At 43.3% G+C, this 15,171-nt stretch overlaps 1 protein-coding gene across 5 annotated transcripts in view; it reads right to left on the reverse strand.

Moving 5' to 3' along the window:
* Nucleotides 1-15,171, reverse strand: part of CENPC (centromere protein C) — a 1,963,500-nt gene that overhangs the window by 1,502,125 nt on the left and 446,204 nt on the right. For all 5 annotated transcript variants that reach the window (XM_069630493.1, XM_069630492.1, XM_069630490.1 and 2 more), the window contains one exon: nt 9,016-9,325. In XM_069630493.1, coding sequence (XP_069486594.1) covers nt 9,016-9,325 — 310 coding nt within the window. The remainder of the gene's footprint in view (nt 1-9,015; nt 9,326-15,171) is intronic.

Consider the following 15,171-nt stretch of genomic DNA (forward strand, 5'->3'; position numbering starts at 1 on the left):
CACAGCGATTTATATAGATGAATCAGTCAAACTAAAGATATTAATTTGAGGGAAGAAAAGTATCAAGTTATTTCTATATGCAGTGTAGGTCAGGTCAGAAGTGACAAGCACCAACTGAACAAAAGAAATTTCAGAATGAATGGATGAAAACGCTGAAAACACCACAAACGCATGAAGACCTTTGGCAGCAGAAAGGGAACAAAATCACTAATCAGTAGAGTGTAACGACAAAAAGACCTCGAACGCTGCAAAAATTCTCTGATGGAAATATGCAGATGTGGTACGGCCTAAAAGAGACAATTACCAACAAAAAGTGTTGTGAAAAAACATACATCCGCCATATATGCAGAATACTAGGAACAGTAAAACATGGTGCAGATAACCACATATTGAACAAACAAGCAGGGAAATAACCTATACACACTGTGCATATAATAACAGGCAGAACAACAGTCACAGACCACGCTTCCCAAGAGCAAGAAATATTTAATTGGCAGCACTACATCTGCAATGAGCAGTTAAAGACACATTTAAAAAAAAAAAAGAAAATCAGTGGGGGAGGGGGAGATCAACGTTTAAAGAGTTAAGGTTACTAGCTAGAAAAGAAAAAGCTACATACTCCTGGTAACGTTCTTTCGATTGGATGTTCATTCCGTGTATTCCTCATATTATGATAAATATCTCTCCAGCTGTGCTGCTTCAGAATTTGTTTTCGACAGTGGGCGCTGTGTGCTGTGTTGTAGAGTCTATGTCTCTCAAGGGTCTCCGTTCAACGTCATAATCAGTATAAGAAGCACATGAAGCGCCCATTGGCTTCAGTTCTCTTTTTCCCCCTTCTGATGAGGAATTACCAGGCGTACCCAAGTGCGTAGGCTCACAGAAAGCGTAAAGTGTAAGAACATGTCAATTGTACGGTGGGGTAGAATGGGAGGGGCGATGTGGAATACGTGGGAGGAACATCCAATCGAAAGAACGTTACCAGGGGTAAGTAACTTTCCTCTAATGGACTGTGTCCTCCAATGTATTCCTCATCTTGACAGACTCTCAAAGCAGTAATAAGTTGAAGCTGGGAGTACCAATAAAATATAGATATAATCATGAACCGATTGGAGGACGGGTTTTGCAAAAAAGTTCTCCCTGAATGAAAGATGAATCCAGACAGTAATGTTTTATGAATGTATGGATAGACGACCAAGTGGCCGCTGAACAAATATCATTGATTGGGACACTTCTTTGAAGAGTAGCAGAGGTTGCCGTGCCACTTGTAGAATGAGCCCTTAGGCTTTTCGGCGGGTCCTTGTCCGCTAATCTGTAGTTATCGGCAATAGCCAGGATGATCCATCTGGATATTTTTTGTTTAGTAACCGCAAGGCCCAATTTGGGAATAGTATATAGCCAATAAATAGTTAGCCATCTTGGCAAAATGTAGCCATTTTGGATATATGAAAACTGAGAGCCCTTTTTGGTACCTGTAGCCTCTCCTCCTCCTTTCCTGGATGAGGAGGTAGATAGAAGTTAAGTAAGGTTGTTTATTGTGACAAGTGGAAGTCGGAGACTACCTTTGGTAAAAAAAGAAGGCTTTACCTTGAGAATAACTGTCTTTATGGAATACTGTATGAGGAGGTTTGCAAGAAAGAGCCTGCAACTCGCTTACCCTGCGGGCTGACGTTATTGCAATAGGCAAAACGGTTTTTAATGTCAAGAGTCTTAAAAAGGACATGAGTGCTCAAAGGGAATACATGTTGAAAACCTTGAACACACAATTTTGGTCCCATACAGGTACATTGAATGGAACTGGTAGGTATAGGGATCTTAAAATATGAATCCTCCTGTGAGGAGTGCTTTAAAATGGAAAGCACTGCTAGGTAAACCTTAATCGTTCCAATCTGAAGCCCCAGATTTGCTAAATGTAACAACGGAAAACACTGTAGGTGTGTCACATAGAAATGGATCCACATTATTATCCCTGCACCAGTTGCTGAACTTGTTCCATCGGTAACGGTACAAAGATTTAGTGGCTGGTCTTCTGGCCGAAAGCAAATTCTCCATTACGTCATCCGGGAGGTCCCAATCCTTATATCTCAGCCTTTCAGAAACCATTTATTTATTTATTTATTTATTACATTTGTTGTACGCCCAAACCCTGAGGTATCACGGCGTAGTTACAGACACCCTAATTATAATTCGGCAGCATTCACAATACATACATATACAAAAAAGTACAAAAGCTTACATGTTGTAGAACATTGGTTAAATGTGCTTGTTTACATATTCTGGTATTGGTCCTCATTTAATTGTCATATCTAGGGTGGCCGACTAGTGTTGGCTGAGTATCGGCTGGTTAAAACTAGTTGAATACCCAAGCTTTTAGTAGCTTTTTGAAGCACTTGAGGGAGTCTTCATTTTTGATATTTAAAGGGAGGGTGTTCCAGCATTTAGGGGCCATGACTGGGAAACTGCTTCCACCTGCTCTGGAACTTTTGTAGCGTGGGACCACGAGGAGCGAGTTATTGTTAGATCTAAGCGTTCTGTTGAATTCTTTTTTTACTATTGAGTTGTTGATATATATGGGTGCTTTGTTGGCGAGACATTTATGGGTAATACACAGTGATTTAAAGATAATCCTAGCCTTGATGGGTAACCAATGGTCTCCCTCCTGATGTTGGAGATGTGGTCTGACTTTTTTAGTCCGAGGGCTGCTCATAGTGCCTTGTTTTGCATTGGTTGTAGCTTATGCAGGTTGGCATTAGAAGTACCTAGTAGGAGTGTGTTGCAGCAGTCCAGTTTGGATAATATCAGTGCCCTAGCTAAAGTAATGCAATTTTTGGGTGTGAGGAACTGGCGAGTTAGGGTAATTAATTTGGAAGTGTAGGAGGTAGATAAGGCATTTTCATGTTTCGTCAAGGTTAGGTTGGCATCTAAGTAAACACCTAAGGTTTTTACCTGTTTAAGTATTGGAATGGAGTACGATCAATGTTGATTGATGTGTAATCCGAATGGAGGGCATTGATTTTAGTTGGGGAGTCCACAATGAGAATCTCAGTTTGCTCATCGTTGAGGCATAGGCTGTTGAGAGCCGTCCAATTTTGCATTATTGCATACATTTTGTTGATGAGCAAACTGTCCTGATCATAGTTCCCTGTGATTGGTACGAGGATCTGGGTGTCATCTGCGAAGTTGGTGTAGATGACACCCATAGCATCCAATGCCGCAAATAAGAGCTTGGTGTAAGCATTGTAGAGGGTGGGCGACTGGCATGACCCTTGAGGTCAGTTCCTATTGGGACTGGGATGGGATCTGCAGCCTCTTTACCAATGGATACTCTAGCAGTGCACTCAGCTAGAAAGGATTTCACCCAAAGGGTGGCCTCTTTTGAGAATCTAAAGTCATTCACTAGTGTAGCACAGAGTTTATCGTGATCCACAAGGTCAAAGGCTGCAGGTCAATCTAGCAGCAGATGTATACAGAGTTTGCCTGTGTCCCAAATGGTGTCCATCTGGATTTTCAGGTCAAGGAGTGCTGTTTCGGTGCTATGGTTGGGCCGAAATCCAGTTTGTCCAGCTCTCAGGTGCTGGTTTTGTTCAAGGTGGTCTTGAATTTGGCTGTAGGCTATTTTATCTTTGGTCTTGAGCAAGAACGGGACTGTGGGTAATGGTCGGTAGTTCGTAGGGACTGCTGAATCCAGGGATGGTTTTTTCAGAAGTGGGGTCACCCATGCTTCTTTTATACTGGCTGGGACCATGTTTGTATTGAATGAGGCATTAACAAAGTTAGTAGTGATAGGAGTGAAAGTAGGTGCACATAATTTGACTAAGTGGGCTGGGAAATTATCCCCTTTACAATTGGAGGCTTTTAGTTTAGATATAGTGTCCAACACTAGATCTTGGGTAACCGGAGTACAGTGGAATAGCACATTGGCGTTGTCATTGGTTGTGTTAAAAGTGGAGGAGGGAATGTTTTTATGGGCTAAGAACTTTCTTTTTGTTATGATTCCTTTTTGTAATAGTTCAATTTTAGAGACTAGTGCGTTTTGGATAGTGGTACACCACACTTTGCTAGTGTTAACTGGCGTGGTGGCTGGAATCGGATTTTCCAGTTCTCCAAGAAAGGTGAAGAGCTCCTTAGAGTTCGAGGTGGCATTGCTAATGCGAGTGTTATATGCATTAGCTTTATGGGTTATGATTGCTGTTTTGTTGGCCGCTATGAATGCATTGGCCGAATCTATTGTAAGAGGTTTCTAATGGATGTGTTCAAAGGATCTTTAGGTTGCACCTGAGCGATAATTCATCATTAAACCAGAAGCTTGTTTGTTTGTCAGCACGTCGTATTTTTGTTGTAATGGTTGCTACTGCGTCAATGGTGGTTGTGAGACAGTTATGGTAAAAGTCTGCGAGGTAACTGGGGTTGTCACTTGTAACAGTATTGGGTGAAAATGCTTCTCTTAGAATGAGGTAGAGGTTGTCTACTGTTAGCTTACAGATGTTTTTTTGTTTCCTAAGTGTCCACTGTCTTGGTCATTGGTGGGCATTTCTCATTAATGATTAAAGTAAAATTGAAACTGTGGTGATCTGTCCAGTCGAGGACAGGTGTGAAGGCTGAGTGTCTTGCCGACAGGATGGAGAACCAGACCTTCATCTTGGGAGATAAGATCCTCTCTTTGTGGAATACTTATTGGAGGGCAGATGGACATGTCCTGAAGGTCTGGGTACCACGTCCTCCTAGCCCACTCCGGAGCAATAAGGATCATGAATTTCCCAAACTTTCTCAACCTCCTGATCACATGAAGAATGACGGGGACTGGAGAAAACGCATACAGGAGTGGAAATTCCCAGTCCGCCACAAAAGCGTCTCCTAAAGCTCCTCATGCGGGAAATTCCCAAGAGCAGTACTGTTTGCACTTCCGGTTGACGCTGGTCACAAACATATCCACCTCAGGCATTCCCCAAAGGTGGAGATCTCTTGAAGGACTTCCTGAGCTAGTTCCCACTCGTGGGTGACTCTGCTCTGCCTGCTCTGAGCCCCCCCGCTGTGTTCTGCTTTTCGGCTAGGTGAACTGTCGACAAGAGAGATTCCTTCTTGTATTGCCCAGAACCAGAGCTGCATTGCCTCTCTGCACAGGGGTAGTGACCCTACACCTCCTCTCTTGTTGAGGTAGTATATGGCCACCGTGTTGTCTGTCATTATCAGGACATTCTTTCCCTATATAGAGGGCAGGAAGGCTTTCAGTGCTAGTCTGATCGCCCTCAGCTACAAAAGGTTGATCTGTAGTTTGGACTCCGATTCAGACCAACGACCGCTGATTGTCAGATCGCTGGGGTGGGCTCCCCAACCCGTGAGTGAGGTGTCCGTCACTAACGTCATCTCCGGCCATGGTTGCCAAAACGATTCTCCCTTGAGAATATTGTCTTTGCAAGCCCACCACAGAAGGTCCTGAGCAACTCGGCCTGGAACTTGCAGGTGGTCCGACATCTTGCATGAGAACTGGGACCACTGAGTCCTGAGAGGCCATTGTGGGGCTCTCATTCTCAGGCGAGCCTCGGGCACCAGGAAAATGCAGGCTGCCATGAGACCGAGCAACCTTAGAAAATCGAAGGGCGGAAGATGCTGAGTACTCTGGAATTTGGTTACCGTCTGCAGAATGCGTTGAGCTCTTGCCTCGGGTGGCAAGCTTTCCCCCCCGAGGAAATATCCAGGACTGCTCTAATAAATTGGAGTCTTTGGGATGGTATCATGTGTTACTTCTTGCAATCCCGGGCTTGCTCGGGTGAACGAGCCCTGATCAGCCAATCGTCCAGGTAGGAGTAGACGTGAATCCCCCGTCTCCTGAGACTCGCTTCCATCACCGCCATCAACTTGGCGAAAACCCTTGGGCAGAGCACAGCCGAATGGCAGAACTCGTAATTGATAATGAGTACCACCAACCGTGAACCTCAGGTACTTTCTGTGCTTGAGATGGAATGGCACACGAGAGTAAGCATCCTGAATGTCCAATGATACCAACCAGTCTTGGAGTTGTAGGGCATGAAGGATCAGAGAAAGGGTAACCATCTTGAATTCCTTCGTGAGGAACTTGTTCAACTTTCTTAAGGCCAAGATGGGTCTCAATCCTCCATCCTTTTTGGGGAGTAGAAAATACGGGGAGTACCAAATCTTGTTCCACTGCGCTAAAGGTACATGTTCTATTGCAACTTTCTCTGGCAGGGTCAAAATTTCCTGCACATGGAACGTATCCGGAATTTTGACAGAGTTGTTTCCCGGTGGATGATCCTGAGATTTTTTTTTAAAAGGAAGGCAGTAACCCTGGGCCACAGTTTCCAACGTCCAAGCATCTGAAGTAATGCCCTGCCATTTGTTCAGATACTGAGAAAGTCTGCCTCCCACTGGGGTCTTGTGGGTCAAGGCCTCGGAGTGGTTTAGAGGCAGCTGTAGCAGCGGCTGAAGGTAAAGTTGCTGCTGCCAGGGCTGATTTAGCACCTCGCCAACCACAAGGGAATCTTCTCTGACCCCTTTGACCAGCTTGTCCTCTTCCAATTGAGGAGTAGAACCGAAAGGAATTACCCCCTCCAGTAAGATGAGCCTGAATAGAGTTGTTGAGGCTGTCTAATGGCAGCGCTAAGGAGCTTAGCCGCCGCCTTTGAGGTCTGCAGCTTCTCCAAAGTCTGATCCGCCTTGCTGCCGAACAACCTCGAGCCGTCAAAGGGCATGAGTAGTCTTGCCTGCACATCTTTTGCAAACCCCGACTTCCTCAACCAAGCAAATCTGCGTAACACTGTGCTAGAAGCCGTGGATATGCTGATGCTGTCTGCAGTACCCAAACCCGACTGGAGGCATTCACCCATTGCCTCCTTACCATCCTTATTGATTGCCAGGAAGCTGTTTCCTTCTTCACATTCCGGGATGTGTTCAGCCGCCATAGCAACACAGTCCCACAGGGTAAACGTAAATCTAGACAATGTGCAAGTCACATTAGGGGATTTCAAAGCCATAAAACTGGCAGTGAAAATGTTCATGCTCAGGGATCCACTCTCTTATCATCCCTGTCAGAAGGGATGGATAGGTAAGCAGAATGTCTGGTAGACTTGGCCGCCTGAACTACCAAGCTTTCAGGTGTGGAATTCTTGGTAAGATATTCCGGATCAGTGCTAGAAGGTCTGTACTTCCTTGCAAAGTTTTCATTTACTGCAGGCGCGGTTTCCGTGGTCTCCAAGTTTGCGGAGACTATTTTCTGTAGTGCCATGTGGAAAGGTAAAATTTTGGTCTTTCCGAGGACCCTGGTCCAAGAGGTCAGTCATATCATCTTGCTTGAAAGATGGAGTAGGACTTCTCCATCTCATAAATTCAATAACCTTCTCCATAGGTTTTCTGTATGATGAGTCAGCATGCTCAGAGGCATCAGGCCTGCCAAACTCTAACTCTGGTGGGGTATCCAAACCACTGGCTGACTGGAGATTATCATATAAATCTCTTAGCCTGGACTTGTCAAATATAAGTTCCTCTGGCACAGTGGGGGTGCTAAACTGTATACCAAAAGGTGGTGTATTGTCATCAGAGGGTTGATCATCCTCATGTATAGCTGACAGACTTAAAATAGTATTTTTTTTTTAGGGAAAGACTTGTAAACCTTGTCTTGTACGATTAATGGCTTTGTCAAAGTTGCAAAGTTGAAGTCGTCGATGACTTCAGAAATCGGTGCCGGTTTAGCCGGGTCAACCTCAATGCCGGTGTCGTTGGCTCTGACGCTGATGGGGTCGGCAAAAACGTTGAAGTTTTTGACACCTTGTGCTTTTTCGACAGAACCCTAGATGGGCTAGGTTCTAGACTCGTCGAAGCTCTCAACAATTTTTTGTCTGATCGAGAACTTTCTCGATGTGACACCGGCTTTAAGCTTGGCTTCGAAGACGAAGACTTAGTCTTCAACTTCCCCTTGTCGTCCTTATGCAGAGCTACTGGGGCATGATTCTTTCGATTTTCATTCGAGGGGGTCGAGGCTGCATTCTCGAAGATTTGCATAATTTCACTACAAAATGTGTCCCACTTTGCAGGGGAATCGGATTTCATAGGAAGCCGGATTACCTCAGACGAGGAATCACTGGGGGTCATAGGTGACCTATGAGACCTCTTCTTGGCCTTCTCAGAGGAAGAATGGAGCGATCTACTCCTCGATCAGGACCTTTTTGATTATTTGCATCGGGAAGAATCCCTCAACTCATCTGTCGTTTTCTCCCTATTCGAAGGGGACTTCGACGCTAACCTCCCCACCTCCAGTTTACCTCTATGCTCCCCGAGAGCCTTCTCGATCATCGCATAACAGGAACCACAGTCGCCGGCACATTGCCTGGAGCCGAGACAACACAGACACATGCGGTGGGGGTCGGTGATCGACATTTTCGACCCTCAGTCCTGGCACTTTTTGAAACCCAACTTGGGCATCGATGGAGCCGAAAAAGACGAAATTTCTAATGAAAATCATTTGCTGAAGCGCGCCGTAATTCACGCAAAGCGTAAACTCGGAAAAACAGTACTGAAGCGAACGAGTGCTGCATGCGCAACTTATACTGATGACGTTGACCGTCGAACAGAGGCCCTCAAGGGACATCGACTCAACGACAATGCACAAAGCGCCCTCTGTCAAAAAAAATTCCAAAGCAGCAAAGATGGAGGGATATTGATCATTAGAGGAGGAATATGTGGGAGGACACAACCCATTCGAAAGGTGAAGTCTACAAAATGTTCGAAATGCTTTAACTCACACTACACCACTTCAGAACACTTGCTTATAAAATTAGGTAGTGCATGCTAATGCTACAGTTAAATTGAGTAAAACTACCATCTGCTACTATCTACTTTTCAGTAAACCTTTAAGCATTTCCACTTGTGTCGTTTACCTTAGCATTTAAACCAGTTAAGTGATCAGCCTTAGCCCCGACATTGAAAAAAACAATGTATGCCATACTTGAGATTTCATCTTCATAAAAGGGTGCTAAAAAGGAACCATTATGCTTTGAGAGATTTTACCTCTTTCTTGCATGCAGGTGCACTGCCGGTACTGAAGGATCCAGTATAGCCGACATGTCCCAAGAATACAACCGGTCAGTTGGTTTGGAAACATTTTTAGGCTCTTGCAGATCATGAAATGTTTCATCGTCTACATCAAGAAGAATGGCTTCATCTTTAGTAGGATCATAGTCTTCGTCACCATCATCCGCAAAGGAAATCTGCTTTTCTGTGTCTTGTAATTGAATGTGAGCATTTCGTTTTGCACCATGTCCAGTAGAACCAGGCTGCATGTCATCTTTATGAAAAATGTGATAACCATGTCCAGATTCTGAAAGTAATATCAAATTGGCCTGTTACTAACATGTTTATAACACAAAAACAACTGAAAGGTAAACACAGTAGCCTTTGCAGCAATCTACTACTTACCTCAGAAAGTGAAACTCAAAGGGCATAGTCCAGCACAGACAAAAACAATCCCAATTTCCCTTGTTGCCATCAGTGGACACCAACTCTCGCCTCCCCAACGTCAGTGCTGGGATATGTCAGCCGACCACACACGCCCATTCTCATAGCAGTTTACTTCAGAGTACAAAGCACATCAAGGGATAAGATAATTGGAAAAGCAACCGACAGGATCATTGTTTTTCAACAATTGATGAGTGTTGTCATGTCTGTCCACAGAACCAGTTCGGAGAATGGGTACTTTTCACTAGTATTCACTAAATAGTGATCGAACAGACATTTCATGTACTACCATACAAGTAAGGATATAAGATAATGTAACCTATCTAAACAAGTAGTAGGTATTGAAACTCTGAGGAATCTGCATAATTTACCATGTCTGGGATAGAGTCTCTATTCAGCCTTTGTCACAGTATGTAGATTTTGTTTTTAAAAACAAGACATACTCTAAATCGGGTCCTTTACTAAAGATACTACACAGATTATGAAAATCATTGCAGAATTTGTTTTAATGCACAAGGATTTCCTGACTAAACTCTATAGAATAACTGTGCATAAGGATTCCTCCTGAATCAGCTATCTATGTAGTACTTGAACACATAGAATTATATCATACAGATTTTACATAATGAACAGGTGCCCCCTTCGTCTAGTCCGCAAGAATATTACTCAAATGGTTTTCAAGTTTAATAAAAGATTACCACCAAATAGAAAGAACAGCAATTGGCTCCATCGTAACTACCAAAATGATTACATGTTTATACATTGAACATTGAGAAAAACTTATTTATTTGATTGATAAGGATTTCCAATGTCACATAAAACTATAGCCAAGACGTTTGGCAATGTACTAGAAGTGTGGGAAGATACAAAAGGGTAAGCACATTCATTGATAAATTGGCTGAATATGTTAAACCCACTATGACAATTTACCCAAGCCATTAAAAGTCAATCATTTGTTTCATGTAGAGTGCAAGCTCAAAATAAATTAAACTATACAACAATACCAAAGATAAGAAATCCCTCCGGTGGTATGAGTTGTTTCATCTAAAAATAATTACAAGACTATCACCCCTTGATGAGGTTTCACAGGCGGAGCAAGAACAGTATGGACAGAGAGCTATGAGACAGAATCAGCAAGATTAGCTCAAACTATCAACAAGATGGTATACAAAGATCACAATTGGGCAAGGTTAGAAAAGATCAAGGTCTAATCATAGAAATGACTTTTGGAACTGCAACAAAGATAATTAGATGAATATAGGTTGGTAACAGTTAATTACTTTACTCACTTATCACTTCAGATCAAAAAAGCCATCTTATGAAATGGGGACATTCAAAAGAAGGACCCTTGACAACTAGTTATGCCTTATTGCCTGTAAACAGAGCAAAACATCAGTAAATTGTTGGTAAACACTGGCATCAGGAGAGAAAGAGAATTAACCATGCCAGAAATGTGGCGGTGTGAACTATTACAGGCGCATTACCCCTTATGGTTCATGCATGGCATGCAAATGCACTATTCACACTACAGAGATGGATATTAGTTTAAACTCATATTAGTAAACAGAGGTCACCAAATGTAAACTCAAAATGTGGCTAACTTGATAAAAATGTATTTGTACCACTAAAAGATCTGTCAAAGGTACGATAAAGGAAGGAAAACATAAGTCGAGCACCACATAGAGTTGGGCATGTCGACAACCGGATTGAAAACAATTATGAAGGTGCAGCACAAGGACAACAGACATTGGGAAAAAATACTATCTCGCTAAAGGCCATGAGCAAGACTTAAATGAGGTTTTGGAAAGGCTGGTGTGCATACTATCATAAGGATTTGTGGAATATTAGCTGAATTTATATAGTTCATGGATATGTGCGAGATATTCCCTGTGTTAGTGAGAAAGAAAATGTATATACAACTATACAAACACTGAAATAAGAAATCTGTATGATTGGCAGAAAATGTCAATGCGTATACATAAATTAACCAATGGAATGTTGATCAGTGCATAGAAAAACACTGTCACGCCATTGACAACATAAGATGCCACTTACATAGGACAATATTTAAATAGTAAGAAACTAATTTAATAAGGTATGTATTAGGGAGAATTCTAATAAATGGCTTATTTCCCATACCTACTGAGTCCCTTAGCAGCTTTGATGGATTTCTAGGGTTTATTTGTTCCACCTGGTAAGAGTATGAGCCTTTTTCCCACTCTTAAAGGTGTTTTGCTATGTGTATTTCTACTTTTTGTGTGATCTTGGCCACTGGAGCCTCAACTGCTCCATGGCACCATATTTTGTATGTGTGTTACAAAGCACCTTCAGTGCAGTGACACAGGGTTGTCTTTTTGACTTCGCACTGACTCCATTTTCTGGGGCGGACTACTATCCCCCAGAAAAGATAAAGTTGCCATTAACTTTATTTAGTCACTTTAACCACAGACCCATTACACCCCATCTCCCATTGAGTATTTGAAAGGGTTAATTCTTATCCCTTTTTGTCTGTGTCTCTTGGAGCATTGATTTGCTCCCTTTACACTGGTGCCAGTGATATCTACCCTATTTTTTATACCGCGGTTATCTTAAATAACAATGGTATTGTTTTAGGCTATTACATTAGCCTCAAACATAAACCCGCTTGACCATAAATGTTTTATCACGGTTCCGGCTGGGTTTATTCGCCATTTCTTTTTGCAAATGTCTTTCTCGTGTTTTACTCTGTGCGCCAAACCAGGTTTGGTCCCTTTGTTCACCGTCTTTTCACGGGCTTCTGCACAGAAGCCCTCCTTAAGGCGCCTGAAAGTCTGGGTAGGCAGGATGTGAGGGAGGGGTTTTGGGACCCCTGCCATGGGTTCCCTTGGTAACCCAAGTCGCACTCCTGTTAGATTGGCTGGGTGACTGCCCTTGCCAGGACAGACACCCTGCTGTGTGATTGCCAGCCAGGCTGTAGGAATGGAGGAAAACTGCATAAAAAGCAGGTCTCTGGGACTGGAAAGGCAGAGTCGCCACTGGAATGAAAGAACCTACGAGGAGCTGATGGAAGAGAACCCCTACAACGACTGAACCGCCCGGTGAAGCCCTGCTGTAGGTCCGAATCTTCAGAATCCGACGACACAGAAGATCCTCAGGAAACTTCTTCCCTTGAGCTGGTGTGACCAACCAGTTTGCCCAAACTGCAAGCCAGGACCCTTCCTCTGGTCAAATTTGCTGTACAGAGCTACAGTGGGCCGGATAGCCAGCAAGGTCGGACCCTGCTTGGGTTTTAAGGAGCGCACCTTTTATTGGTTGCTTTGCTCTGCTGCTGGTTTCTTCCCTGCGTAGTGCAGGACCCTCCAGTCTTGCTAGTTCTCGTCAGTCCGACAGTCGCTTCAGGAACCGTGAGCCTGCAGGAACTACCAGGAACGTCCGCCTCAGCTACAGCTTCCTCTTCGTTTTAAGGTACTGTGCAAATACGGTTGTTCGTTTCGTTCAGCCGCGGTGAAAGTGTTTGAAATCCTTCTCCAAACTGAGTGCCTGACCTTCTCTTCTCTTTGAACTAACCTTTCTGCCAACCAACCTCGTCCAGAATCCGTGGCACGAACTTTACCGTGAACTACCCTGAACTGTGTGATCTTAAGCAAAAGACTTTTGAACCATTGACTTTGCCCCTAAGCCTTTTCTACCTGATTCTATCACTGTAGTTCCTGTTGTTCAATTGCCCTCAGTATTTACCTTTTGTTGTGATTTAATTTCTATTAACTTTATCTTTCCCTCCCTTTTAAATTGCTAGAATGCCATTTTGCTCCTACTTCATTTTGTGAGCTTATCTTGTCTGGAACTTATTCGGAGTGGTGTGGTGTATTAAGAGTGTGATTTTTAAACTGCTTATAATAGTGTAATGTTATACAACTGAAGAGTGAAATAAATGTATATTCTTTTACTTGAAAACCTTGAGTCAGTGTTTGCCTGAATCATAGTAATTGCTGTCCTTTGTGTAACTATTTGATACTGCTCACTTACTCTTGGGATAAGTCTGGATGCTCAGCCATCGCTACCACTTTAACTGTCTAGTACAGGCTTGTACCAAAGGTGAAAGAATCAATTTATAGGGAGTGGGTCTGAAATGCCTGACTTTCTAGAACATGTGTAAAGTATTGTGGATGATAATGTATCTATCAGTTACTGATGAATTTGAAGAGGTAGATGTGTCTCCTAATGTAGGTCTATCTGCTCCCTTGCCTGCTCAGCAACCTCAACCCTTGTCCACTGGGACCCCTACAGGTCCTACACTCAGTCCTGAATTAATTGTGCTAGAGAAAATGAGGCTTGAACTGGAATTCAAACGTTTAAATGCTCAAACTGAACAAAAACACCAAGAACTTAAGCTCAGAGAAATGGAGTTGAGAGAAATGAAAAGATTGTCTCTGGAAAATGCTTCTTTCCCAGAGTCTTCTAGGTCTACAGTCCTAAGAGACCCCGCATGCCTAAAGAAATTGTGGGTATGTATGAGGTTAAGCTTGATATTTTGGATTGGTTGGCAATGTTTGAATATAACCATGGTATTCAAGGTCTTACAGGGAATCAAATGCTTCCCTGGCTCTTCTCTAGGCTACCCACTGTTGCATCTGATGTTGTGATGGAGTTGGGAGAGGTGGATAGGATGGATTATGAGTGTGTGAAGCTATCTTTAATTGCTAGATTTGGGAAGACCCCTTCCCAGTACCTTAAGAGGTTTAGGACCCTCAAATAGCATGATGGTACCCCTTGGGCTACCTGGGTATGTGAGTGTTTGAAAAACTTAGATGGTTGGATTAAGGGTTACAGAGTGAACACTTATGAAGGAATGAGAAATCTTGTAATGTTGGAGTCAATTTTTGATGTGAGCTCCTGAGCTCAGACAGCACTTGGCTGATTCTAAGGAGATAGATCTAAAGAAGCTAGCTAATGCTGCTGACTTGTGGGTTGCCAACAGGGCTACTCACAAGGATTCTGGGGCTACTCAGAAAAGGGACGAGGGAAAACAGCCAAAGAAAGATAACAAAGAGAATTCTAATACCGCCAATCCAAAAGAGGACCACAAACAACAACATAAGGGTAAACCACAAGGGAAACCAAATCAGGCTAGTGCACCATCTGGACCCAAACCAGATGGAGGTCAGAACAAACCCCCATTCATCAAGACATTTGGGAAATGCTATGTTTGTGAACTGACCATGTGAAAGGGGATCCCAGATGCAAGGGTAAACCTTAAGGGGTCCACAATATCTCTGTAGCCTTCTCCCCAGAGGAAGAAGTACCTATGGCAAGTGGAAACTTTCACCTACTGGCTGATGAACCCATGAGAGTCTCAGCTATTGTTTTACTGTCCCTGGGCTTGTGGGAACAACAGAATTTAGATGTCTATAATTCAATCCCAGATAATACTAAAGAGTATTATGAAGATAGTGTTCTTGTGAATGGTCAGGAAACCCCTGCCATCATAGACACTGGAGCCAGCATAACTGTGGTGGATGAATCATTTTCCAAGGTGGAGAATTTTGCTAAGGCACCCAAACGCCTCACCAAGTTAGGCGAGGCCCTGTGCAAATGCTTCCCCAGTTACCAGCTCTCAACCGGTGTAATGATATGACTGTCACAATACCTGTTAGTGTGCAGAGTGAAGTGCCTGGGAGAGTCTTGTTGGGTAATGACCTGAAAACTGGAGTTGTGTCAAGCACCCCCAAG

This window comes from Ambystoma mexicanum, chromosome 6q (assembly GCF_040938575.1).
Source record: "Ambystoma mexicanum isolate Mex_15411 chromosome 6q, UKY_AmexF1_1, whole genome shotgun sequence".
In the NCBI taxonomy this organism is placed as follows: Eukaryota; Metazoa; Chordata; class Amphibia; order Caudata; family Ambystomatidae; genus Ambystoma; species Ambystoma mexicanum.